Genomic DNA, 25,951 nt, shown 5'->3' on the forward strand with positions numbered 1-25,951 from the left:
TTTCCTAAGTCTCAGTTTCTTGTTCTGTAAAAATGAGATGAATAGTTCTCCTCATAGGAATGTTGAGAAGTTTAAATAGCATTCTGCATTTTAAAGAACCTTGTAAACTTTTAAATGTTATTTACTTAATTTTACAATGTTACTGAAATTCATAAACTTTAAATATGGTTTGCCCTGCTTTTTTTTTTTTTTTTTTTTTTTTTTTTTTTTTGCAGTGTGCGGGCCTCTCACTGTTGTGGCCTCTCCCGTTGCGGAGCACAGGCTCCGGACGCGCAGGCTCAGCGGCCGTGGCTCACGGGCCCAGCCGCTCCACGGCATGTGGGATCTTCCCGGAATGCGGCACGAACCCGTGTCCCCTGCATCGGCAGGCGGACTCTCAACCACTGCGCCACCAGGGAGGACCTGCCCTGCTATTTTTTAAACTTGATATTTTAGAGGCAAGAGACAAAATTAACTGGAAAAGAATGATTTTACTCTGTTTATTGGTGTCAGTAACAACATTAACACCTATTTATGTATGCCAGGCATGGTTAGAACCATTACATCTATTATCTTTTACCCTCATAACATCCCCAAAACATGCTATCATCCCTATTTTACAACTGAGAAAGTTGAAACTCTGAAAAGTTAAATCATTTGTTCACAGTTACATGACAGAAAGGGAACCTGTAGCATTCTTTCCATTACATGACTACACCATCGCAAACAGTTACTTATTTTGCAGATTTCACAGTTGATTTAAAATACTTATTGATCACAGATATACTAGGGCAATAATTGGATCTAATATATCATTGGAAGTAGCTTTGCAGAATTGGGAAGGGGCAACTGAGACATTTGAACCTAGTAATGTTATTGTAAAATGTCATTACAGAGACGATGGCATTTTAACTTGCAAATTTTATTACACCTTTTTTGAGTGTGAAATACAATTAGAAAAAAATATTTTAGAATGTAAAATAGATTGTCTTCTTGTGTAGTCTGCTACCACTCTAATAGCATGACCTGTGTTGCTTTCCTACAGGTTTTTCTAGATAGAGACCTCAGCAAACAATCCAGTATTAATTTGGTGGATTTAGCTGGAAGTGAAAGGCAGAAATGTTCAGGATCTGAAGGTGATAGACTGAGGGAAGGATCACGAGTTAACTTAAGTTTAACCAATTTAGGAAATGTTATCAGGTAAATAATCAGTGGATAGGTACTTATTTGTGCCATAAAAATAAACTCAAATACCAAAATTTAGATTAATCATGACCCTTGGTTCATGACCCACTATCATCATTGATTCATTCCTGGCCCTCCTGTAGATTTTATTTTAAACTAATTAATTGCTTCTAAATGAAATAACAAATAAAACCACCACCCAACCCAAGAAACAGGTGGTATTCCTCTCCTATTCTCCCCTTGGAGGTAACCACCATATTGAATTTTATGTTTAATCTCCCTCCCTCCCTACTTCCTTCCCTCTTTCTTTCTTTTATCATTTCTTGTTTTATCGCTTGTACACATTATTATTTATTAGTAGCACTGATTTTTGAATTTTATAAAAGGGTAAAATATTATATTGCTTTCTGGATCTTGCATTGTTAAGGTTACTTAGGTATAAATTACATATAGTAAAGGGCACAAATCTTAAATGTTCAGCTCAATGGATTTTTATATATGTATATATCTATGTAATTACCACCTAGACTGAGATATAGTACGTTTCCAAAACTCAGAAAACTCCCTCATACCTCCTCCTAATTTTTAATCCTAACAAAAAGAATTGACCTTTGTTATCAAAGATTAGTTTTGCCTAACTGTATTGATTTTTATAAAAATGAGATCATGTATATCAGGTCATTGTCTTTTATTGATTTATTTAATTAATTTTTTTTTGCGTTGGGTCTTCATTGCTGCACGTGGGGGGCTCTCTCTAGTTTCAGCAAGCAGGGGCTACTCTTTGTTGCGGTGCGTGGGCTTCTCATTGCAATGGTTTCTCTTGTGGCGGAGCACAGGCTCTAGGCACGCAGTCTTCAGTGGTTGTGGCACACGGGCTCAGTAGTTGTGATGCGCAGGCTCAGTAGTTGTGGCACACGGGCTTAGTTGCTCTGCGGCATATGGGATCTTCCTGGACCAGGGCTTGAACCCGTGTCCTCTGCATTGGTAGGCAGATTCTCAACCACTGCGCCACCAGGGAAGCCCAGGTCATTGTCTTTTACATCTGGCTTCATTCACTAAGGATTGTGTCTATGAGACTAATCCATGCTGTTTCACTTAGCAATTATTAACTGTTTTTCATTGCTATGCAGTATTCCATTGTAGGAATATACCACTATTTATCCATTCTCCTCTTGTATGGGCATTTAGTTTGTTTCCAGGTTTTGACTATTATGAATAAAGTTGCTATCAACGTTCTTATACATGTACTTAGGGGAAAATAATTACTCATTCCTCTTAAGTACATACCCAGGAGCAGAGTTTGCTTTTAGATTCAACATTATTGACAATATCTATCCATGTTATGTGTGGCTCTGGTTAATTTATTTTCTGTTCTTTTACTAAATGTTCTGTCTATGAGATTCATCCATGTTGTTACAGTAGCAGTTGTTACTTCTTTTTCATTATTGTGTAGTATTCCATTGTGGGAATATGCCACAATTTATTCCTTCATTCTCATGTTAATTGGCATTTTGGTTGTTTCCAGGTTTTTGTTTGTTTTTTGCTATTACAAACAGTACTACTATGAATATTATTGTACAAATCATTGGGTATCAATATTTCAAAGTTTTTTTGGTATAGACAAAGAATTGAAATTTTGGGGTTTTATATATAAGGTGTGTGAATACCTTATTTTTTGAGATGGTGACAAATTGTTCTCTAAAGTGGTTGGACCAATTTATATTCCCAGGAGCAATGTATAACATATCCCATTGATCCACATCTTTTCTAAGGCTTGGTATTGTCAAATTTCTTGATATTTACCAATTAAGTGGGTATAAACATATTTTACTATGGTCTTGATAGCATTGGTTACCTACAAGCTGGAGCATCATTTGATTTGCTTATTAGCAATATGTTTCCTCTCAAAATACCTGGTCTTATATTTTTCCGATTATTCTATTGAGTTACTGTCTTTTTGATCAATCTGCAGACATTTTTTACTATTTTTATTACTCTTTTCTCAGGTATATGTACTGTAAATATCTTCTACCAGTTAGTAGCTTGACTTTTCACTTTTTTAAAGGTGTCTATTGATGAGCAGAAGTTATTGTTTATGTTTTGCATTTTTGCATTTTCTTTGTCTTGTTTAAGAAAATTTATACTTAAGTTCCTATCCATCTGGAGTTGGTGTGTAGTAGTGTAAGGTGGGCATCCTTTTTGTTATTTTTTCCTTATCGATTACCAATTTTTTCAAATCATTTGCTAAGTAGTCTCTCCTTTCCCCAGTGATCTTCTATGCTACTTCTGTTATATGTCAAAATTCAATATATGCTTACTGTTCCTTGGCTCTTTGATCTGTTTGTCAACATCTAAATATAATAAACACTTTATCCTATTCCTGGATAATATGAGTATCTCCATCCTACATATGCTATTTTTGATATATATGTTAATTCTATTCTTCTTTAACCCCGAAAGACATTATCATTACTATCTTATACAGTTAGTGTTCATTCACATCTACTCCTTTTTTATTATTTTTATTCATTCCTTCTTAAACATCAGAGCTGCTCTGTAAGATCAATTTCCTTCTGGTTGAAGTATGTTCTTTAGAATTTCTTTTAGTGATCATCTGCTGATGGCAAACTCAATTTTTGTTTGGTTGAAATTTCTTTATTTTATCTTATTTTTGAAAGATAATTTTGCTGAGTATATAATTCTGGATGGACAGTATTTTCTTTCAGCTCATTAAGGATACCATTCTCCTGGTTTCTATTCTTGGTCTAATCGCTATTCCCTTGAAGATAATCTTTTTCCCTACCTGCTTTTAAGCTCTTCTTTTTTGATGTTCCCCAATTTCATTATGTTGCATTTGAGTGTCAGTTTGTCTTTATTTATCCTCCTTGGAATTCCTTAGCCTCCATAACTCTGTGATAGTGATTTTCATCAATACTAGAAAATTCTCAGCCATTATCTCTCACATATTGCTTCTACCCATTTTTTTTCTCTTTTCTCTCCTGAAACTTCAATTAAACTATTTGAATCTTCTCACCCTGTCTTCCATGTCTCCTAACCTTTCTTTCTTGTTTTCCATCTCTATGTCTCCAGGCTGCAATCTGGATTTCCTCTGAACTATCTGGTTCACTAATTCCCATTATGGCAATGTCTAATTTGCTGTTGAACCTATCCATAGTGTTTTAAATTTCAATTATTGTATCTATTCCTTTCTAGATGTTCATTTTGTTTCTTTTCTAAATCTGATGGATTAATTTTTTAGATTTCTTTTCTCTGTTTGTGATTATAATTTCACAGAGATGGGATTTCCTCCCTCCTCTTCCCCAGTCTCTTCAGTGACAACACTACTTTCTCTATAGTGCCCTGAGCAGGGCAGGAACTGAGCTGTTATTTTTCTTATTCACTGTTACTTCTCTTATTCACTGTTACTCTGATGCTGTAGTCCTATGGGGTCCTAAGGCTATGGGATCTTCCTAAGGCAGTATGAGAGAAAGGCAAGAAAAGGACTTAAACCCACTCCCCATTTCTATCTTCACCCTGCTAGCCACCCTCTTCCTCAGATCACAACCCTTCCCTATACGTAAATTTACAATAGCCTGCAGGCTCTGGGTTTTCCTCCAAAGGTTTAGTGTGTTAGTGCCTCAGATCTGGGCTTCCCTCTCTGTTATGGTTTCCCCAGTGCTGACCTTGGAGATAGAACCAGCAGCCTGTGCTGCTGTCTTAACTTCAGCATCTTTGTACAGAAGGTGTCTCAACTATTGGATATTCCTTAGAGTCATGTCTCTGGTATATAGGGTCGACAAGGGGATTTGAGGAGTGTTTCTGACTTATCCACAGGGAAGCAGATTTCTTCTTGATACATGTAAAAAATTTTGTTGTTTTATATTTTCTTTTGATTCAGTGCTCTGGCTGATGCAGCCATGGGGAAGAAAGTCTTGCACGTTCCCTACAGAGACTCTGTTCTGACCAAACTGCTCCAGTCAGCTCTGGGTGGGAACAGCAGAACTACTTTGGTAAAGTGATTTTCTTACCACATTTTAGACTGTTTAGACTCATGTAGCTGTCATTATTGCTGTTGTTATTATTATTATTAAAGTTATTCTCTGTGGACCACTAAACACAGCACTCTGCTTTGATATAGCACGTTCTCATCTATGATCTCATGACTCCTGGAGCTCTTTCCATGGCAAGGTTCAAATAAAGTTTCTATAGTGCTAATTTTGATTTTTTAATTTACTCTTTTCTGGTTCTCTACAGAACTATATATTACTTTTATTATCAGGAAGAAACTAACACAGTTTTAAAACTAACACTAACAATGTCATGTTATTATAAATCAGCAGTCATTCCATGGCAAGACTGGAATCAGTTTTTGACTGTTTTAGACACAGGGCAGGTGTTTAACCTGGAGAGTAGCCAAATCGTGTCATCAGCAAAAGACTCCAGACTCTATTATTGAAAGTTGCCAAGTGGTACCGTGTGCAGTGTGTTAAGTCAGGGCGCTCCGCTCTCAAGCTTCAGATTAGGGAAGGAACAGAACTGGGCAAGCTCTGCTTCCAGCCTCGTACTGGCCTCCAGTCTGTTGTCCTGATTAGGAGAGAAAGGCCTGCTGCTGGATCTGTCTTTATCATTTATTCTTGCCTAATTCTTTTCAAACATTTTGGTTAACGTTTTTCTGGTTGTCAGTACCTGTGGGCCTCCCTGGGCCATCCCCCAAGAGCCTGGACTAAAAGAAGGCCCATAAGACTCCTCTGAATGTTAAACATCCAAGCTCTTGAGGCTCCATGGCTCCAATCCCAGACCTCCTCTTCCTCCTTCCTAAAGTGAAGATAACAATCTCGCCTTGGAAATACTGCTGTGGTGATTAAATGAGATCATATAATGAACAAGCTTTAAAAGCTCCAAAGCTGGACAAAGATAAAGGACTATTCACCAGGCCCTTATGCTCTGAATCTTGACCTCCAGGACCATAAGTTACAAGCTGCTGCCTGGGTAATCACACTCCCCCCTGTTCACCCTCAGTGACCCTGCCCACCTCCAGCTCATCAAAACGTTTGTTTTCTCGTTTGATTTCTAGAACAATTAAGCCAAAGTCAATAGCCAGGCTTGAAACCATACAAGTGGCTACTCAGTAATGATTTATTGATTGGTCTCTGCAGTGCCAGGGTTCAACGGTCATTTAAATCCCCGAGGAAATCAGCTGGGGACTCAGTGCTGAGGGACACGTAGTACAGAGGTTAGCTGCACAGGTGTCAAGTCAGGGCTGGTCCAGGTCCCAGCTCTGCCAGTTATTATCTGAGTGACCTTGGCACATTATTCTTCTCTAAGCCTGAGTTTTCTGTCGGAGTTGTAAAGTTTGAACAGTACCACAAATTACAAGATGTTCCGTGACTGTTAGTTGTGTAATATCGACAACAATAGCCCTAAAACCTTATATGAAAAACAAAATCTGAAAAGGTTATTTTTTACAGATAGCAGCCATAAGTCCGGCTGACATCTGCTACGAGGAAACTTTATCGACATTAAGATATGCTGAAAGGTACGTTTATGAATACTTATTGTCCACAGTGGTTCTAGGTTCTAAATCTGGCAAATTCTTCTAGTACCCTTATACTTGATGGGCTGGCGTCTTGGGAAGGGGTCCAGAAGAAGGAAGAACAAAAGGATTTGTGAGAGAAGAGTGAGAGAAAATAAAACAAATAAAAGGAGGTCGAATTAGGGGCTCAGGACCCTCCTGAGCCTGTCATTTTGTCGCCCCAGCCCTGGATGGGGGAGGAGCCGTGGGCTCAAACCCATGGGAGGAAGCACTGATCCCAATCCTGATGTGGTCACTTATCTGTCCCCCTGCATTTTCCTGCCACATAGCATGACCATTCACAGATTCCCCTTCTGTCGTCTGGGACACACGTAGAGCACAGTGGCAGGCAGGGAATTTTTGTGCTAGTAATAAAGATGAGCACGTCAGAGGCACTCCCAAAGTTGGGAACCAGCCCCCGGCTCTGCAGCTTTCCGTGAGCTGCTTCTCATTTCTCCAGGTCCCACACAGCAGGTCCCAGGCGCCTCCTCCCTGTGCGGGTAGAGCGGGGCTCTCACTGCTGGTTCCCTCCCTTCGGACTGGCCGGGGAGACAAGCCCACTCGATTAGCCCCTGCAGGACGCTGTGGAAGAGCTGAGTTCCTGCGTTTCAAGGCACGTAGGAGCCTACTCCTCCTGACCTGTCTAGGCAGGTGAGGGTCTGGGGAGAGGAAGCCTCTAACCAGGGGTAGAAACGGCATGCCGCCACCACCCCGGCATCGTATTCACGTGGCAGATTTGAGAATCCACCTCTGTCGTGTTCCCATCAGCTCCTTTCAGGAGCTTGGAATTCTCAGCCTGTGTTCCAGGCAGCTGCAGCTGGCATGTGAAATGGAATTGGTTCCTATTCTTATAGGTACGGGCCTGTGTGTCAGAATCTGGCCCTGCCTGCCACGGGACCTGACCCTCGCTGGCCCTCGGTGACCTCACGTGCTGAAGGAGGTGATACCTCACCCTCTGGGTGGGGTGAAGACCACCTGAGATTGTTCATGAACCGTTTCTGGCTAAGTTCTGCTTGGCATGGGGCTGAAGCTCAAAAGTGGTAGTTGCTATGATGTCCCCAAGTAATCGCCTGTCCTTCTGGTCTTCCTTTGGCGTCTTCTCAGGGAGGGGCCCTTGCATTTTAGTCACAAACACTTGCATTCTCATTCTGTGCTGCGTGGTCTCAATATCATATGACTCCAGTAGACATTTTCTTCCAGCATCTGTACCACTCAGATCTTGAATTTTGTCTTTAGTATTACTTAGAATGGTCATTTTCTCTCTGCTTATCAGATGTAAATCTGTTGCTAGCACTTTTTACGTGAGACACTGTGTGATGCAGAGGAAGGAGAAAATGGTCCCCAGGGGCCCTGGGCTCCAGGTCCAGATCTGCCATGGACTGTGCGACTGTGGGCTTGCCTTGGAAACCCTCTTCCTCAGTGAAAGGAGTAAGGTTGCCAGATTTAGCAAGTAAAATATAAGCTGCCCAGTTAAATTTGAATTTCAGATAAAGAGCAAGTCATGTTTTAGCATAAGTACACCCCATGCAGCATTTGCTGGGAGTGAACTAGGTAATGTCTAAGCCCACTGCTGGCCTGGTGCACATGGCAGAGAGTCACTGGGAGCCTCCAGGGTTTGTGGTGCTATAGCAGCAGCAGCAGCAGTGACTGAAGAGAGTTTTTCATTAACCAAGTCAGCCCAGCTGGGGGAGTGTGTTCAGGGCCCAGAACACGTGGCGGGCAGGCTCCAGGCCTCGGTTGAGCTGCCCCTATTTATTTGAACCCTGGATATCTCTGAGTCCCTTCTAGTCTTCATGGTTTACTGGAACCTTACATGGTGGAGTTTCGAATCACTGGGACATGAAAGGCTCCCACTTTGACCTTCTGAGACCAGAGCCCAGTTTCCAGCCAGTGATCTGGTGGTACTGCTCCAACTGCAAAAGGTCCAGGGCCTGGTTGTGTGTCCACCTTTGCACAGGGCTAAGAAGATCCGGAACAAAGCCGTGGTCAACACCTCGACCCTGATGAGAGAGTCCAGGGCAGAGAACAACAAACTGCTGCTTGGGTGTGGAAACTCCAGAATGGCAGGTAAACCGAGTCAGGAGTCAGCGCGGGTCCAAGCCAGCAGCCAGGAGGCTGGGAGTGGGAGGGAGGAAGGGAGGGGCCGTGGCCAGGCCCAGGCCTGGGGGCCAACCCCTGGGTAGAGTCTTAGGGGAGCCCTAGGGCAGGTTGGGGCACCCCTGGGCCTTTGTCCAGGACATTTTGGCCTGAATGTAGATTCACAGCAGTTATAATAATGGCCTTGTCCTTTTTTTTTTTTTTTTTTGCGCTACGCGGGCCTCTCACTGTTGTGGCCTCTCCCGTTGCGGAGCACAGGCTCCGGACGCGCAGGCTCAGCGGCCATGTCTCACGGGCCCAGCCGCTCCGCGGCATGTGGGATCTTCCCGGACCGGGGCACGAACCCGCGTCCCCTGCATCGGCAGGCGGACTCTCAACCACTGCGCCACCAGGGAAGCCCTGGCCTTGTCCTCTTTAAATGGTCATTTTAGTCTCATTTTTTTTTAATTGCCATTTTTATTTTGAGGTTATTCTTTCCACTGGGACTACTTTTTCCTTACCAGATTTGGACGGTGGCCCTAAGGGCGTTTATTCGGCTGATGGCCTCATGCAGTTAAGTGATGTTTGGAGCTAAGAAGCACTACCCCCAGCACCCTCTTCTAAGACTCTGCTCAGCCCTGGCTGCACGTTAGAGTCACCTTGTGACTCTGTGCGCCATCTGGACCAATTAATCCATCCCGGGGGCAGCAGTGGTTCTTAAAGTGCCCACCCTAAGGTGGCCCACTGTGCAGTTATTGAGGACCACTGCTTTGAGTGAAGGCCTGAGATTTCAGCATGGCAGCATGAGGTGTGTGTAGTTTTATGCCCATGAACAATTTAGAATGGTATGGATGGAAAGGACAAAATATAAAACTGTTGAAGTAGAATTGGTAAAAGCGTTCAGCATCAAAACAGCCAGACCAGAAGGTCTGAGAGCCCTGCGCTCAGTGCTCTTAGTGGAGTGTGCCCCCACTGTCATCGTCCGGCCCTTGGTAGCCGTTCCCCTCGCCCGGCCGGGCTCCCTCGTGCCACACGGGCTCTCTGTCTGGCGGTGGCAACACTTCCCAACCACAACCCGCTCCCGCATGCACACACACCTGGCTGCCCCCATGGATGTTCTGTTCGAGGACAGGTTGGCCCCATCTGGCATATCTCTGGGTTCCCAAGTCCTGACTCACTAAGGCTTCAGACTCAACCACGCACTTCCTAAATTAGAGGCTGTGCCCACATCTGGTCCAGGCATGACTCTGCTCTGTCACAAATCTCCGTACCTCTAAAATCCGGACATGCAGATGTTGACCTAAATATAGCATCTAATTCCCATTATTCATAAGCACAGACACGGAACACATGAAAAACAAGGTAAGATAAATCTTTGATTCTTCCTGAATCCCCTGACTTTACAGGAATGCCCTGAAATGCTCTCACATGCCCACATGATTAAAAAAACAGATTGCTGAGGTTCAGTGCTCCTCCTACAAAGGACCTCCTTGCTCTAGTTTCCTTTGAATTAAGAGGTGATCCTAGTCTTTTTTTTCTTTTAATTATTGAAGTAGAGTTCATTTACCATGTTGTATTAGTTTCTTTTTATTAATATATTTATTTTTGGCCGTGTTGGGTCTTCGTTGCTGCACTCAGGCTTTCTCTAGTTGCTGCGAGCAGGGGCTACTCTTTGTTGCGGTGCACAGGCTTCTCATTGCAGTGGCTTCTCGTTGCGGAGCACGGGCTCTAGGTGCATGGGCTCAGTAGTTGTGACTCACGGGCTCTAGAGCGCAGGCTCAGTAGCTGTGGTGCACGGGCTTAGTTTTGCTCCACAGCATGTGGCATCTTCCCGGACTAGGGCTCGAACCCGTGTCCCCTGCATTGGCAGGTGGATTCTTAACCACTGCGCTACCAGGGCAGCCCTGTGTTAGTTTCAGATACACAGCAAAGTGATTCAATTATACACCTACACATACGTATATATATTATTTTTCAGATTCTTTTCCCATATAGGTTATTACAAGACATTGAGTATAGTTCCCTGTGCTGTGCAGTAGGTCCCTGTTGTTTATCTATTTTATATATAGTAGTGTGTATATGTTCATCCCAAACTCCTAGTTTATCCCCCTCCCACCTCCCAGCTATCCCCTTTGGTAACCATAAGTTTGTTTTCTATGTCTGTGAGTCTGTTTCTGTTTTGTAAATAAGCTCATTTGTGCTATTTTCTTAGATTCCACATATAAGTGATATTGTATGGTATTTCTCTTTCTCTGATTACTTCACTTAGTATGATAATCTCTAGGTCCATCCATGTTGCTGCAAATGGCATGATTTCATTCTTTTTTTGGGCTCACCTTCCGTTGTATATATGTATCACATCTTCTTTATCCATTCATCTGCGGATGGACACTTAGGCTGCTTCCACATCTTGACTATTGTGAATAGAGCTGCTGTGAATATCCTAGTCTTTCTAGAACTTGCCAAGTGCAGTCAGTGCAGTTCTATTTCCCACTCCTGCTGAGAGTGCCATGTTTTGACTGAGACATTCTGTGCCTCACCTTTGACACTGCAGACCTTAAATTGGTCTTAAGTTGCTTAAAGTATCTCCCTCCTTCCAGAGCTGCCAGCCTGTCAGCTCAGGTCTCCCCCTGATCAGCTGAGCTGGGTGCACCAGCTGGAGCAGGCCCGGAGTGAATGGCAGCAGTACTACGTGGCCATCGCCCAGGTGAGCTTACCACCTCCACCTGCCGAGGCTGACAACCTGGCGGGGGGGTGGGCGGCCTTGCCCCTTACCCAGACAAGCGCCAATGCCTGGGTTGATGCCAGGTGGATAATCGGGGTGAGGTGTATTATGTATAATATGTGAATGTGTCATGTTATATGTGACGCATGACTTAATTAAATTATTGGCAGAGTTGGGGAGAGAATGACAGGGCATGAAAGGGAAGGAAGCAAAGAGACCATGAGGCTGAGAATAGAATTCAAGGCTGTGGATAATTAGAATTTGGGGAGGATCTGAGGAACATGATTGTCTTCTGGGGTCTATGAGTTGTGACCCTGAACCACGTATCTGGTATTCACCGCCAATTCCAGATCATAAATGGGCTGGGGTGTGAACTCTGTACCTGGACCAGGGAGATGCCCTGCCTCCCATGACCTTCCTCCCCAAAGCCACGAGGCTCTGGACAAACTCCAAAGTCATGGGCCAGCTCTGGAGGACTTTAGAAGTAGTGGGATGGGTCCAGTCCAGATTCCAAAGGGCTCATGATGCCAGAAGAGATGTGAGCTCCAGGCGGAAGGAGTGGAGTCGGGTGGAGGTCTGTGGCAGCAGGGGGTCAGGTTAAGTTAGGGTCCAAGAACTCTAGAGGCGTGGATGTAATATGGCTGCACCCAGCAGCCAGAAGGGCCAAGAAAGTAACATCCTGTGTAAGGGGTACCTGGGTTTGTGACCCTTGGCTGCAGGGGTCAAGTAGGATCCAGAGTGAAGAACCTAGGACTCTGTTCTGTATGGACAGTTAGAACCAGGACTCTCATCTTCTTTATTCTTTATGAGAAATTCAGGATTTAAAAGCTTTCCTTGTGCCTGCATAGCTTATTCCAGTTCTGCTTGACTATCAAACCTCTATAACCGCAATACCAATCAACACCTGTATTAAAAAATGAAGTGCATTTTGGTAACCACTAGAGGGCGATGCAATAGGCCCCATTTTGCTCGCCAAAGGACTTGGGGGAATGAGATGTAGGGCAGATGGTTTAGTGGAACCTGGGAAGAATTACCCAGGCGGAGCACCAGAATGGGGCCTCCTGACAGCTGGGGATGCCGGGGGCCAGAAGAAATGGCAGGGGTAGAAACCAAAGTGCAGGGAAGCATGCGAGAGCAGCTGGGAATGGTGAACAGAGTAGGAAACCGGCTGTGCTTTGCAACAGTCCTGACGGGATGAATGCAGGCCCCCGACTGCTGACCTGCCAGGATCGCACCCGCTCTGTCAGCGAAGCCCCTGGTCACACTTTCCTCCTCTGGGTTTGCTTTATGGGGTGAGTTGACGGAATGCACAAACAGCTCCGAGGAGCAGTGGATAGGAAGGAACACTGCTGTCTGTGCTGTGCTGCCCTGTCTGGCGAGGAAGCCCTCTCTCTGTTTCTCCTCCAGGAGCAGCAGATGATGAAGACCTTCCCGCGCCTTCTCAACGTCAGTGAAGACCCGCAGCTCACGGGGGTTCTCAAGCACTTCATTGAACCCGGTACTCACTCCTCTAGACCTGCCCTGGTCCTGCTCATGCTTCCTGCCCCTTTTTTCTTTTTGATTTTTTTTGTGGTAAAATACACATAACAGGGCTCCCCTGGTGGCGCAGTGGTTGAGAGTCTGCCTACCGATGCCGGGGACACGGGTTCGTGCCCCGGTCCGGGAAGATCCCACATGCCGCGGAGCGGCTGGGCCCGTGAGCCATGGCCACTGAGCCTGCGTGTCCGGAGCCTGTGCTCCGCAATGGGAGAGGCCACAACAGTGAGAGGCCCGCGTACCGCAAAAAAAAAAAAAAAAAAAAAAAAAATACACATAACAGAAAATTCCCCATGTTAACCGTCTTTGAGCGTACAGTTCATTGGCATTAAGGGCCTTTGCGTGGTTGTGCAGCCCTCACCTGCACTCACCTCCAGATTGATTCTATCTTCCCAAACTGAAACTCTGTCCCCTTTATGCAATAATTCCTCATTAGCCCCTCCCCCAGCCCCTGGCAACCACCATTCTACTTCCTGTCTCTATGAATTTGACTATTCCAGGCACTTTGTATAAGTGCAATCTTACAGTATTTGTCCTTTTGTGTCTGGCTTACTTCACTTAGCATAATGTCTTCCAGGCTCATCCATGTTGAAACCTGTGTCAGGATTTCCTCCCTTTTTAAGGCTGAACAATAATCTATTGTATGTGTGTACCACATTTTGTTGATCCATTCATCCACTGGAAAACGGCACCAATATTTAGTCCCATTTGGCTTTCCCACCCTAGCCCTGTGCACACTCAGGACAGGAGAGGCTCATGCAGGACGGCAGTGGGGGCTGAATGAGGGGGCAGCCCCAGGAGGTTGGTGTGATGCTCCCAGCACTGTCCTTGGGCTCAGTCACTGGACAGAAACAGAACTTCACAGACCAGGGCCTTCCCTGTGGCCAGGCTTCAGTGGGTCTCCTAAGGCCCAGATGCAACAGTTTCTTCCTCCAGAATTCCCATGAAGAAGGTAGAACTTTTAAAAAGTGAGGAAATTGAGACATTGGGGTTGACATATACTCACTACTATATATAACATAGATAACTAATAAGAACCTGCTGTATAGCACAGGGAACTCTACGCAATACTCTGTAATGACCTATATGGGAAAAGAATCTAAAAAAGAGTGGATATACTTATATGTATAACTGATTCGCTTTGCTGTACACCTGAAACTAACACAACATTGTAAATCAACTACACTCCAATAAAAATTCATTTAAAATAACAATAATAAATCCATTAAATGTTAACATAAATGACACATTCTTAAATAAAAAATATTTTCCTAAACAAACAAACAGAAAGTTAGGAACATCACAAAAAAGGTAGAAAGTAGAACAGTTATTCCCAAGACAAGGTGATGTCCGTGCACCATCATGACTGAACATCGCAGTGAAAAAATCCCTTCACATGATCTAATTGGAGAGGATATGGTACTTCCCAAACATCAAACATGTTAACTTACTAATGGCAAATCCTGAAAACAGCTTACCGTAATTCTTTTCAGGTTCGTGTGATGCTGGTCAGGCAGCTTCAAATGCCATCACTCTTCAAGGTTTGGGGTAAGTTGACGTGACCCAGCACCTCTGTCCAGCATTAGAGAATTGCGACCACTGCACCCAGAGGAGACTCTCAGAATTCATCCAGTCGTCCTCAGGCCAGGCCACAGACCCTGCCGGACAACCGAGGACAAGATATGACCAGACCTTCCTCGGGACCGACTCTAATGCTTATGGAAGATCACCTTCAGAGGGTTTTCTTCTGTCACCGAAATCCCTTGTGCTGCGCTCACTTTGTTTCCTTGGCTCTGAGCTTGGGACAAAGGGAATAATTCTCCACAAATGGACATGAGTAGATGGGGCAGGAAGTGAAGAGAGTTAGGAGGACAGGCCCCCTACGGGTGGCCTATGCCTTTTGTGGTCCCACCACCAAGAGCAAAGCATCCTTGGATCATGTGCTCAGAGCCCTCACCAACCAGACTAAGGCAAAGCCCAGACTTTGAGCTGATCCCCTCCCTGAGGACCCCTCAGGATCCTTGTAGGAGCCCCTGTGGAACCTCAAGGCAGGTTCGTAAACTCACAGTGGGGCCCTACCTCCGTGGCCTCTCTCCTGGGGAGGCTGCTGCTCCAGGGTTTCTTTCCCTCTTCCAGGACCACTGTGTCCTGACTGCCCACAGATTTCCAGTCAATAGACTCAATCAGCCCCTACAAAGAGGGACCTTACTGACCAGTCCCCCCGACATACCTCAGCCCTCCTGAGCCCGTCTGGGGAGCATGTGTGTGTGTGTTTGTGTGTGTGTTGGTGGCTGGGAGAGGGGAGGCGGGGGACCTGTGGGCACTAACTCACCCTGACCACTGGCCTCCAGGCCCTTTGCCCTGATTCTTCCTGGGGACCCCCTCATCTCCCTTTCCAGACCACTTCCTGCGGCAACCCTAGTCTAACACACAGGTCTGGAAGGGCTGAACTCCAGATGAGCTGAGGGTCAAACCTTCCCACAGGACCCCTGAGCCCCAGGCAGACAAGGGCTCTGGGTGGCTGTTGTGTGTCTTGACTTCCCAGGAACATTCTAGAACAGCCAGGAAGCCAGTCATTCAGGGCACAGAGATGACGTCTGTTGGGCAGCCAATCTGACACCTCTGATACTGACCCCAAATCCTGTAACATCTCAAGTCTGGATTTGTATAGATAAAGACCAAGAACCAGACCTAAACTTCTCAGCAATATGTGGCCACATTATTAAGTCACCTTCCAAGTGTCTCTTCTGAAACACCTATCTTTCCATTTCCCCTCCTCTCAATCCTACAGGCCTGTGCAACCCCTGAGGGCTCTAGTACTGGGGTGGGGGAGGGGCGGGGTTCCACTAAGAAATGATTGCTTTGTTGTCTCCCCGCTGGAGGGCAGAGTCCCTGCACCCACCTCTCCATCTCCACCCACAGAGCCAGCACACAGGAGCCCCACAGGGCTTCCTTGGCAGCTGTAGGGCTTACCTGATTGTGCAAATGAGAAAGGACGATCTAAACTGTTCACTAAAATCGTAATTTATTTGGTCTCTTAGACACAGTCTTATCCTTTTAGAATTTCAGATAAACACGCTTCCTTCACAAATTCGGATGGTAAAGTGACGGTGACTCCACACGGCAAATGCAAGGTCATCGTTAACGGGGTGCCCATCACGACCAAGACGAAGCTGCAGCATTTGGTAAGCTCTCCTGCGGAGCCACAGGGTTTCCCAAGTTTGTCCGAGAGCTGGAGGGAGGTGGGCAGGGCTGGGAGCTAACGCCCTCGTGTCCCTCTGCTACGTGTCACAGTGATGACAGGGCCACATCTGTGGGCTCAGGAGACCTGAGATTAACTCCCCGTGTGTCCTGGGGAAGTCACTTCACCTCCTCGGACCTCGCCCATAAAGCAGAGAGGGGTGAACTAGGTGATCGCCAAAATCCTTCCAGCTCGAACCCCCGTATGACATTTTAGATTTTTAAAACCTGCCGTGGAGAGGGACTGCCAGCCCCTTGCCAACATCGGGCTCTCCCCATCTCCTGCCACCACCCTGGCCCGAGTCCCAGCAGCACAGGGGCTCCAGGCCCCTCTCCAGTCCCTTTTCCACCTTTAGCCACAGAGAGCCTTTGAGACAAGCACACTGGAGCAGGCCACCCCTTTCTCGGAAATCCTTCGATGACCTCCCTTTTAGGACACCCGAGGGAGCCGGCCCATCTCCTGCCTCTCTGGCCTCACTGCTCTGCCTGGGCTTCCCTCGGTCACACGACCCCTTGAATGCTCAAAACGTGCCAGGCTCCGGTGGGCAGCGGCCTTCTCAGCCTCGCCGAAACTTAACACACTTGACGTGTCACCTTAAATAGTGCACCTTCCAAGAGGTCTTCTCTAATCCCCAGTGTAAATTAGGCCCCATACACTCTGCAGAAGGCCCGCCCTTTTCCTCCCAGCATCCTGCATGGGCTGGGCTGTGATTACATCGCTGTGATGACATCGTTAGTTCATCAAGTCCCGGAGGGGAGGGATGGTTCTGCCCGGTCCCCACCGACTCTCAGCGCCTGGTGGAGAGTGTGGAATAAAGGAAGGAGTCAGTGAAAGCACGAAAAAGCAAGAGGCCCCCTCTTCCCTCCTCGTTTATGGGTCTCTTTCCTGTTTGGGGGATAAACAGGGTCTCAGGATTTACACAGAGGAGCTGGCTCGCCTCCTCTGGCCTCTTCCCTCCGAGCCCACTCTCTCCTCCCTAGGACCGAATTATTTTGGGGTCCAACAGCGCCTACCTCTACATCGGCTTTCCTTCAGAGCGAGGCAGCGAGGACTTGAGCAGATTTGATCACGACTTTTTCCAGCTGGAGAGAGCGGCTTCGGAGGGAGTGAGTGTGGACACGCTCGGTGAGCAGCCTGGGCCTGACTGCTGGCATTTTCCATGGGTGGATGTGAAAGCAGCTGCTTCCACTGTGTGCTCTCCTGCTTTCCTTAAGAAAATAATCTTCTATTGTGTCAAAATACAAGGTTTAGAAAAGTAAAGGTATGATTTTCATACAGAGTGAGCACACGTCAAAGATTTGTTTCGAGGAGTAGAGAGTGGATACAACACTGGGATAGGAGGATGCTGAAATGCGATCGCTGGGTCCGGCACAGCTAATTCATGCCTTCAGGGAGATAATCTTCTCCTGGACAAAAATTCATTTCAGTGTGCCAGTCTTCTAAATTTAGTCTTCTGTAAATTAATATCTAACGGCTCAGAGTCTGGCCCTAATCAGTAGTCAGTATTGAGGGTACCTCCTGCCCCCTTTGCAGCCCCTGGGGGACCGGAAGCTCCTTACATGGGCTCTGCTAGGAAAGGGAAGTCATCCTTTGGCCCCATCTCCATGCTTTGTATGACGTCTTGACAGCTCTCCCTTTTGCCCCTGAAACCTTTTCTTCTGTGGTCACCATGTGGCTCTCTCATGGGCACACTTCCCAAAGCATCTTGGCCAAGAGTCAGCCAGCCTGTCTTTGAGCTCAGACGCCTTTAGCCCCAGTTCTCTGGAGCCCCTTGCCAAGGTGGGCAAGCATTTTGTGGGTTATTCTTAACTCTGACATTTCTTGAAAGGTATGGAAAAGTTTCCAGAGTAGCACACTGAACTCTCAAACACACTCTGCTCAGATTCCTGTTTAAATATTTTACTACATTTGCTTTATTATATATGTATATGTGTGTGTATATATATATGTACACATATATATATAATTTTTTTCCTGAACCATTTCAGAGTAAGTTGCAGACATGGTGCTCCTTTATCCTTAAACACCACATTGTATACTTCCTAAAGGCCAATCATTTTGTATAATGTTCCTTTGTTTGGGTTTTTATGATGTTTCCTCCTGATGGGACGGGGGTGATACATTTTTGGCAGGAATGCCAGCAAAGTGATGTTGTAGCCTCTGTGCCTCACCTCAGAAGGCACATGGTGTCAGGTTGTCCATTTTTTGTGATCACTTGGTTAGGGGGGTGTCTGCCAGGTTTCTCCACGGTACAATGACTAATCCTATCTTTTTAATTAATAAATATTTTATGGGGAGAGACTTTGATATGTAGGTATCCTATACCTTATCACACTTTCATCCACTAATTTTATCACCCTTTGATCATTGGATGATTAGTATGATTTTTGTCAAATGGTGAATTTCTAGCTCCACCATTTCTTCTACCTTTATTTGAAACAATGTTACTACAAGAAATGTGTTCCCTCCTATTTATTTGTTTATTCATTTGTTTATGTCCCTGTGAACTCATAGAGTCCTGTTTTACTCCATAAGTTATAAGCTGTTGCTTTCATAATTTATTTTGAGGTGCAAAGTGTCCTGGATTTGGCCAGTGGGAGCCCCTTCAAGCTGGATTCTGTGTCTTCCTGACAGTCCTCCTCATTCTTTAAACACTAGCCTACTTTCTGGCATCAAAAAATGTTCCAGGTTTGTCTCGTGGGCTCTCAGTCCCAGCTATGGTGTCAGTCATTTCTCCAAGGATCCTGATTCCTTTTGGTGGAGAAGGACATTTATAAATCAAGATCTGGGACTATGTGTGCAAACTGCTGTATAGATACATGGTTCCCACACACATATTATAGCTTCACCTATTCTGTAAAGCCATAAGTTAGTAATACCTCCAATTCCAGTTCAATACCACAGGGTTTACTTTTATCTTTCTCTTGGTGGGCGAACATAGTATGTTTGCCCATTTTCTCCATCTGTCCTCTGGATTCCATCCCTCTCACCTTCTCAAGCATTTGTCTCTGAAGAGCCCCCTCCTCTCATCCTCCTGCATCACTAAATGCTCTCCATGGGTCATTCTATCACATGCAAACATGCTCCACTATCTTCCACCATAAAAACAAACACTTAGACCCACATCTCCCTCGAGCTCCTGCCATATTTCTTTTTGTTCCCTTTTATAGAAAACTAGGAAGTTGTTTCCATTTTCTCATCTCCAGTCTGGCTTCTGTCCCACTCATGCCTGACCCTGATCCCTCTGCATTCCAGGTCTAGCAGGCACTTGTCTGCACACATCTTACCGAGGTCTCAGCAACATCTTACACGGTTGAGCCCTCTCTCCTTTTGGAGATATTTGACTCTTGGAACCGTATGTTCTCCTGGTTTTCTTCTAGGCCACTTCTTCCACATTCCCTTTCCTGGCTTCTCCTCATCTTACCCATCTTGAAATTCGGAGAGCCCCAGAGCTTGGACCTTGGGACTCTTCTCTAGATGGATGCTTTCCCCACTCTGCTCTCATCATTCTCAGTGGCTCTAAGTGCCATCTGTGCTGACAACCCTCAGCTCCTCTGTCTTCTTGCTGTCCCTTGATATCTCTTGATACCCCCATCCAGCTGCCTTCTTGATATCTCTGCTTGCATGACTCACAGGCGTCTCAACATGAAAGTGTCCAAAACAGAGCCTTGACTCCCCACTCACTCCAAGCCTGTTCTCATTCCCAGGACTTATCATCTTGGCAAACAACTGCTCAAGGCAAAAATCTAGGCCTCCTCCTTTCCCTCACTTCTTCATCCAGTCTGCCTTTTCTCCATCCTCCTGTGCCACCATTTCAGTGCAAGCCATCATCTTCTCTTACCTGAACAGTGTAGTCGTCTCTGAACTTATCAGATCATGATACACTCGGGCTGCAAAATATTCACCAACTTCTCAGTGTTCTTAGAATAAAACCCAAACTCCCTACCACGTTCTTAAGGCCCTTTATGATCTACCTCACGCTCTCTCTCCAACCGCATCTCACACCAGTTTGAACCTCACTCTCTCCTCACCCCAGTTTGAACCTCACTGGTCTCCTTTCTACTCCTCCAACACATCAAGCCCTTTCTGCCTCAGGGCCTTTGCACTTATTGCTTGCTTTTCTTTCCATCTTTGGCTCATTTTCATCTTTCATCTCTCAGCTCAAAAATTACCTCCTCAGATAGATCTTCCCCTTTCTTGGCTTCGTTTGTTTATTCTTTCTTATTTAACTCTATTTCTGTCCTAGCATTCATTACATTTTAAAATTATTTTATTTATTAGTTTGATTATTATTCATTTGTCCACCTGAGAATATAAGCTCTAGCTGGGATTTTTTTTTCTCTTGTTTACCCATTCACTTATATATTCCTTCACTCAACAAGTATTTACTGAGCTCCTACTATGTGCCAGATGTGGTTCTAAGCCCTGGGGATCCAGCAGTGAGCAAAGAAATGCCCTGTCCTTACAGAGCTGACGAGAGCGGGTTCACTTCTGAATCCCCAGAGTCTGATAACGGCCTAGCAATGGGCCTTTAGTAAGTGTTTGTTGAATGAATGATGAATGAGATTAACCAGATCAGCTCCCACACAGAAGCTTAGTCATGCACACATGCATGACCTAGGGCCCAAATGTGGGCACGTCCTGCTCTGTTCTGTCTGAGAACACCCTGCCCCAGGAGGCCCATGCCTGGACATCGGGTTCCCCCCAGGGCAGGGCAGGCTAGGGTCTGTCCTCCCCACTCACCTCCCAGCCCCACCCAGGGGCCTTCTGGGCCTATAGAAGCTACAGCCCAACAGCTAAAGATGCTGACTGGGAGCCTGGAGAGACGGTGATGAACGAAAACCAGACCCTAGCCTAGAATAAATTACAGCCTTAGGTTTCTGAGTCAAAGGCTCCCCTTATCCTCTCAGCCCAGCCTCCACTGCCCAACAACCTGGGATTCCTCGTCCGTAGGAGCATTCAGGAGCTCTGGCATCTTCCTTTGTCCGTCTCTTCCCTCGCCTCAGATGGAGGCTCTTGACCACCTTACCTCCCCTCCCATCTCCAGGCCCCGGCTCACTCCCCTCAGGGGAGGCAATGGTACCAGGGCCCCTGGAAGCCACCTGAGCTTGGGCTCCACTGAGGTCTCTGGCTGTGCTGGGCTTCCCAAACGAGGAGCGTCTCACGTGCGCCGGTACCTTCTCTCCAGCCCGCGCGCCCTGCCTGAACTTGCCTTATAAACCCATGCTTGGTGAGCCGTGGGGTGTGCCTCGTGGGGTGTGCCTACATGTGTGCAAAATAGTCCCTCCCTTTTTCGTATACCAAAGACTTTTCTTCAGAATTTTAGCAAAATAAATGGACGGCACACCTGCCTTTCCAGCCCAGGGCTGGCAGCACAATGAGGTCAAACAAGCCCCAGACGCTGGGCTGAAGGTGCTCAGCGCCAGCGAAGACTGTAGGTCCTCAGCAAGGCGTCTGGTGGGCAGTTCTGGGAGTCAGACCTCAGGGCAGGGAATCCCTAAATAGTTGAGAGTTCCTGGCACAAGGCAGCACCAACCGAGGTCTGGCAGGGGGATTGGCTCACCCTTCATCTCCGTGATCCCCTCCTCCAAGCCACCCCAAGCAGAAGTAAGAACAGGTTGCTTCTGTGCCAGCTGCGGTTCTCGAGAAATCCCCAGACCTTCCTTTAGCCAACTGTATTCTTCCTGCCCCAGCCTCCTCCCTAGAGAGTGTGGAGCCACCTTGGGTCAAGGACCCTGAGACCAAGATGGGAAACTGGAGGCAGAAGGCCTCCTGTCACAATGCTGCTGAGATTCTTGGGTTAAGTGGAGCAATTGCTTAAGTAAAGCCAGGCAGTGTCCTCTCCTCCTCACTTAGTTTTCTTTCTTGGTTTTTGTTTGTTTGTTTGTTTTATTACATGCTTGTAATTTTTTTTTTTTTGCGGTACGCGGGCCTCTCACTGTTGTGTCCTCTCCTGTTGTGGAGCACAGGCTCCGGACACGCAGGCTCAGCAGCCATGGCTCACGGGCCCAGCTGCTCCGCGGCATGTGGGATCTTCCTGGACTGGGGCGCGAACCTGTGTCCCCTGCATCGGCAGGCAGACTCTCAACCACTGTGCCACCAGGGAAGCCCGCTTGTAATTTTTTTTAACTTTTTATTTTATATTGGAGTGTAATTGATTAACAATGTTGCGATAGTTTCAGGTATACAGCAAAGTGATTCAGTTATGCATATACATGTATCTATTCTTTTACATGCTTGTAATTTTAAAATGTAAATATTTGGTGAACAGTTGAATGAACGACTGAATGAAGGAACCAAGGAGTGTGTAAATTTATTCATGGCTGAAAAGTATCCTAGAACCAGTGAGTGACTTTCCCTTCCTCTCCAATCTTTCCTAGGTGCTGTGAACAGTGGGGATGGCAAGGCAGACCCCAGTGTCCTGGCTGTGTTCCAGGACTACATCAAACTGATGCCACTGGTTGCAGAAGCAAATCAAATGAGTGAAGAGCTGAAGAAGGTAAGGCTAGAAAATGGTAAAATCCCAGCTCCAGAAAGGACCTCAGAGAACAGGTTCAATGTACCCCTCACTCCCATTGGCTGGCTTCGTGGTGTAGACATGCCTGACACGTGGGCCTGGAGAGGGCGGGTGCTTTGCCTAAGACCCCACAGTGAGCTAGTGACAGGGCCTCAGCCAACACCCGGGCCTCCCCAGTCCCAGCCTCGAGTCCGTTCCTTCCACCTCTGGCCCCCACGGCTCTGGGACCACCAGGACTCCAGACCAACACTAGCTTGCCATGGCCACCCCACCCCAGACTGTCCTGCAGAGGCCCTCTCTGGGTGCAGGCACCCTGGTGGCTTCTCTGCCACAGAGGAGGCCTGGGCTGGCATTCGCTCTCTGGTGACACAGGATCCCAATCATCGGGAAACTTGCATGAGATTCAGTCACTTTGGTGAGGCCTACACGTGTTAGTTCCAGAATACTGTTGAGAAGTTCTGGTGCTCTGGCTTTTCTCTTGATGGGAATTCCAAGGAGCAAGAGGTAGACCATCTTCTTTTAGAAAGCCTGAGTATGGAGAGAATGAAAAAGAAATTTCAAAGATGGTATAGGCTGATGAAAGTAGGATTATTTAGTGAGAAGTATTTTTCTTATCAGGGACTTAACATGGAGCTGAAAGTGAAGAACTTAGTGTCATCAGATTCCAGGGGCTATGACCTACAAAAAGAGGTCATGGTGAAGGTGACCAATCAGAGGACTCGTCAGGTGAGGCTGCCCCTTGGGGGCAGGTGTGAGACTCCACAAAGAGTTTCTGAGGAGCTTTCCTAGGGATGCAGGTTAGTTTTACTTGCTACAGCTTGTGGAGACCCAGCGAAGGGGCCAGACAGGTTCCGAATGCGAGTGGGGCTCTGGGGGACAGCCTCTGGGGAGCGGGGACCCTCTCTGTGATCCCCTCCTCGGCGTCTCTCCCCGACAGCACCAAGACCTGGGATCTTTCCCACCCACGGGCTTTCCCACCCATGCTTTCTGCTTATTTTTATCATGACTCCAGAGCTTTAGAACCAGAAGGGAGCCTGAGAGTGTGTCCAACTGATAGTGGTGTTCGTGCGAGTGCCCGAGAGAGACAGAGCTGCCGTTCTGAGCAATGAGAAAATCCGCACTTTCATTAAGACGCCAGAAGAGGCCGTAACCTCCACTGGCTGGTCCATTCCCATTTGTGACATTGCTCACTGTCAGGAAGGCCCTTCTTAGGCACTTCAGACCCCTTTCCTTTCCCTCTGCCTAACAGAAAAGAGTGGGCCTAGAGTTGGTGTCCCTTATGCCTTCAGAGCAGCCCTCCAGCCAAATGTTCACTCCCTACTGCATCTTCAGAGGATGTGCCCCTAATTCTCAGGTGACCTTTGGGTGGGCTGCTCCCTCCCAATCCTTGGTGTACACATGCCTCCTTAGCTGTAAGTCTTGTAGCAAACATGCCTCTGGAGGAGGGGCTGGCTGTGGCTGGGGACTTTTCCGTCATTGGATGATCTGCTCCGCCAAACGACTAACTGGTGCTTCTCTGGGTTTAATTTTTCTGCTCGTTGCCCTAAAGTTGCCAAAATTTTCTGGGTCAAGACCAATCTTTAAAAACTTTTTAAAATTGTGAAATATGACAAACAGAGAAAAGGTTATGAATGTATCTGTTCACATGGTAAACGCTTGAGTACTCATCAGCCGGGTCAAGGGGATTTGTGTCTGCCAGGTGCTGGGAACACCAAGACCACTGCTCGAAGTGTGGGCGCCCAGAAGGCACACCTGAGCAAGGCCGTTCCTGAGCCACAACCCCTGAGATGTGTTCCTGTCCTTTTCTTCTTTTCCTCTGACCAGCACCGAGGTGGCCTCCCCTCCATCCCCTAGAGTTGGAAGAAGGCAGAAACATGTCTTGTCCACCCAGGCTGCTACAGCAATATACCAAAGACCAGTGCGCTAAACAACAGTTATTTCTCACAGTTCTGGACATGGGAAGTCCGAGATCATGGCAAGGGCAGGTCCAAGTGTCTGGTGAGAGCCCACCTCCTGGTTCGTGGATGGCTGTCCTCTTGCTGTGTCTTCACGTGGTGGAAGGGCTAAGGGAGCTCTCTGGGGGTCTCTTTTATAAGGGCACTAATCCCACCATGTGGGCTCCACCCTCATGACCTAATCACTGCCCAAGGCCACACTTCCTAATACCATCACATTGGGGGTTAGGATTCAACATATGAATTTTGGGGGCATACCAACATTCAGTCCATAGCAGCATGTTTGATGCTGGCTCACCTCACACTCCCAGTGTAGCTGTCAGGGGTCTCAGTAAGACCCCACATCCTGGAAAGTCAGCCTTGACTTCTATGCCAAGTCCCATGAGGCCTTTGGAGCTGTGTGTGTGACTTTTGTTTTGTTTAATCTGGCAGATGCCATCAGGGCAAAGAAGCTTTGGTGACCCAATATTCCATATGCGTCTCTGGGGCCAGGCGTTACCCCAGAATTTGTTCTGGCAGTTTCTTACTACCTTGTCAGACTTTGCTTTAAGGAGATTTTTAGGTTTGTTTTGAACTTTTCCCCCCAATGTTATTCCTTTTTATTATTGTTTATTTTTATTACAGTTTAAAGGTGATTTGAAAAAATATTTCATTCAGCCTTTTCTATTGTTAGCAGAGGGGTTACCTGAGTAACAGCCTGCCATTACCAGAAAGAGAATGCAAGATGATGTTTTCACACTTTACTCAGTGTGCCATGTGGGAGAGCTGAGGGCCCGCGCGCGTTCGGAGATGCTGTTCTTTTGCTCCAACCTGGCATCCCGGTCACGGCCACAGATAACTGTTTGATGGGAATGCTTCTGCATAAACTGTACTGCGTTCTCTTTTAAGGGATTATGCACTAATTAATTTTATGGTGATTTCTTTTCTAGTTTTCTTTTTTCTCATGCAGAGATTAATCTTACTGATCTGTCATCTTCAAGTCTGTCCATTTTCACCTTTTAAAAGTACTAGTTACATTCCTCAAATGAAGCCCTGCCTTCCTCAAAAGCCCTGTGAAACGCTGGTAGTAACCTCTGGTAGTTCCTTGGATCGTTCGTGTGTGTGTGATTTTGAAGGCCAAAAGACAAGACCGGTGAAAAGCAGCAGTGGGTTCTAGGTATGGACA

At 46.5% G+C, this 25,951-nt stretch overlaps 1 protein-coding gene across 1 annotated transcript in view; it reads left to right on the forward strand.

The window, feature by feature from the left end:
* The window catches only part of LOC115859539 (kinesin-like protein KIF28P), an 85,620-nt gene that overhangs the window by 42,471 nt on the left and 17,198 nt on the right, over positions 1-25,951 (forward strand). Inside the window, exons 6-16 of the mRNA XM_030868599.2 lie at positions 1,025-1,179; positions 5,063-5,174; positions 6,633-6,700; positions 8,694-8,803; positions 11,413-11,519; positions 12,945-13,035; positions 14,567-14,621; positions 16,135-16,258; positions 17,295-17,439; positions 22,695-22,813; positions 23,450-23,557. Of these exons, the coding sequence (XP_030724459.2) occupies positions 1,025-1,179; positions 5,063-5,174; positions 6,633-6,700; positions 8,694-8,803; positions 11,413-11,519; positions 12,945-13,035; positions 14,567-14,621; positions 16,135-16,258; positions 17,295-17,439; positions 22,695-22,813; positions 23,450-23,557 (1,194 nt within the window). The remainder of the gene's footprint in view (positions 1-1,024; positions 1,180-5,062; positions 5,175-6,632; positions 6,701-8,693; positions 8,804-11,412; positions 11,520-12,944; positions 13,036-14,566; positions 14,622-16,134; positions 16,259-17,294; positions 17,440-22,694; positions 22,814-23,449; positions 23,558-25,951) is intronic.

The sequence above is a fragment of the Globicephala melas genome, chromosome 1 (assembly GCF_963455315.2).
Source record: "Globicephala melas chromosome 1, mGloMel1.2, whole genome shotgun sequence".
In the NCBI taxonomy this organism is placed as follows: domain Eukaryota; kingdom Metazoa; phylum Chordata; class Mammalia; order Artiodactyla; family Delphinidae; genus Globicephala; species Globicephala melas.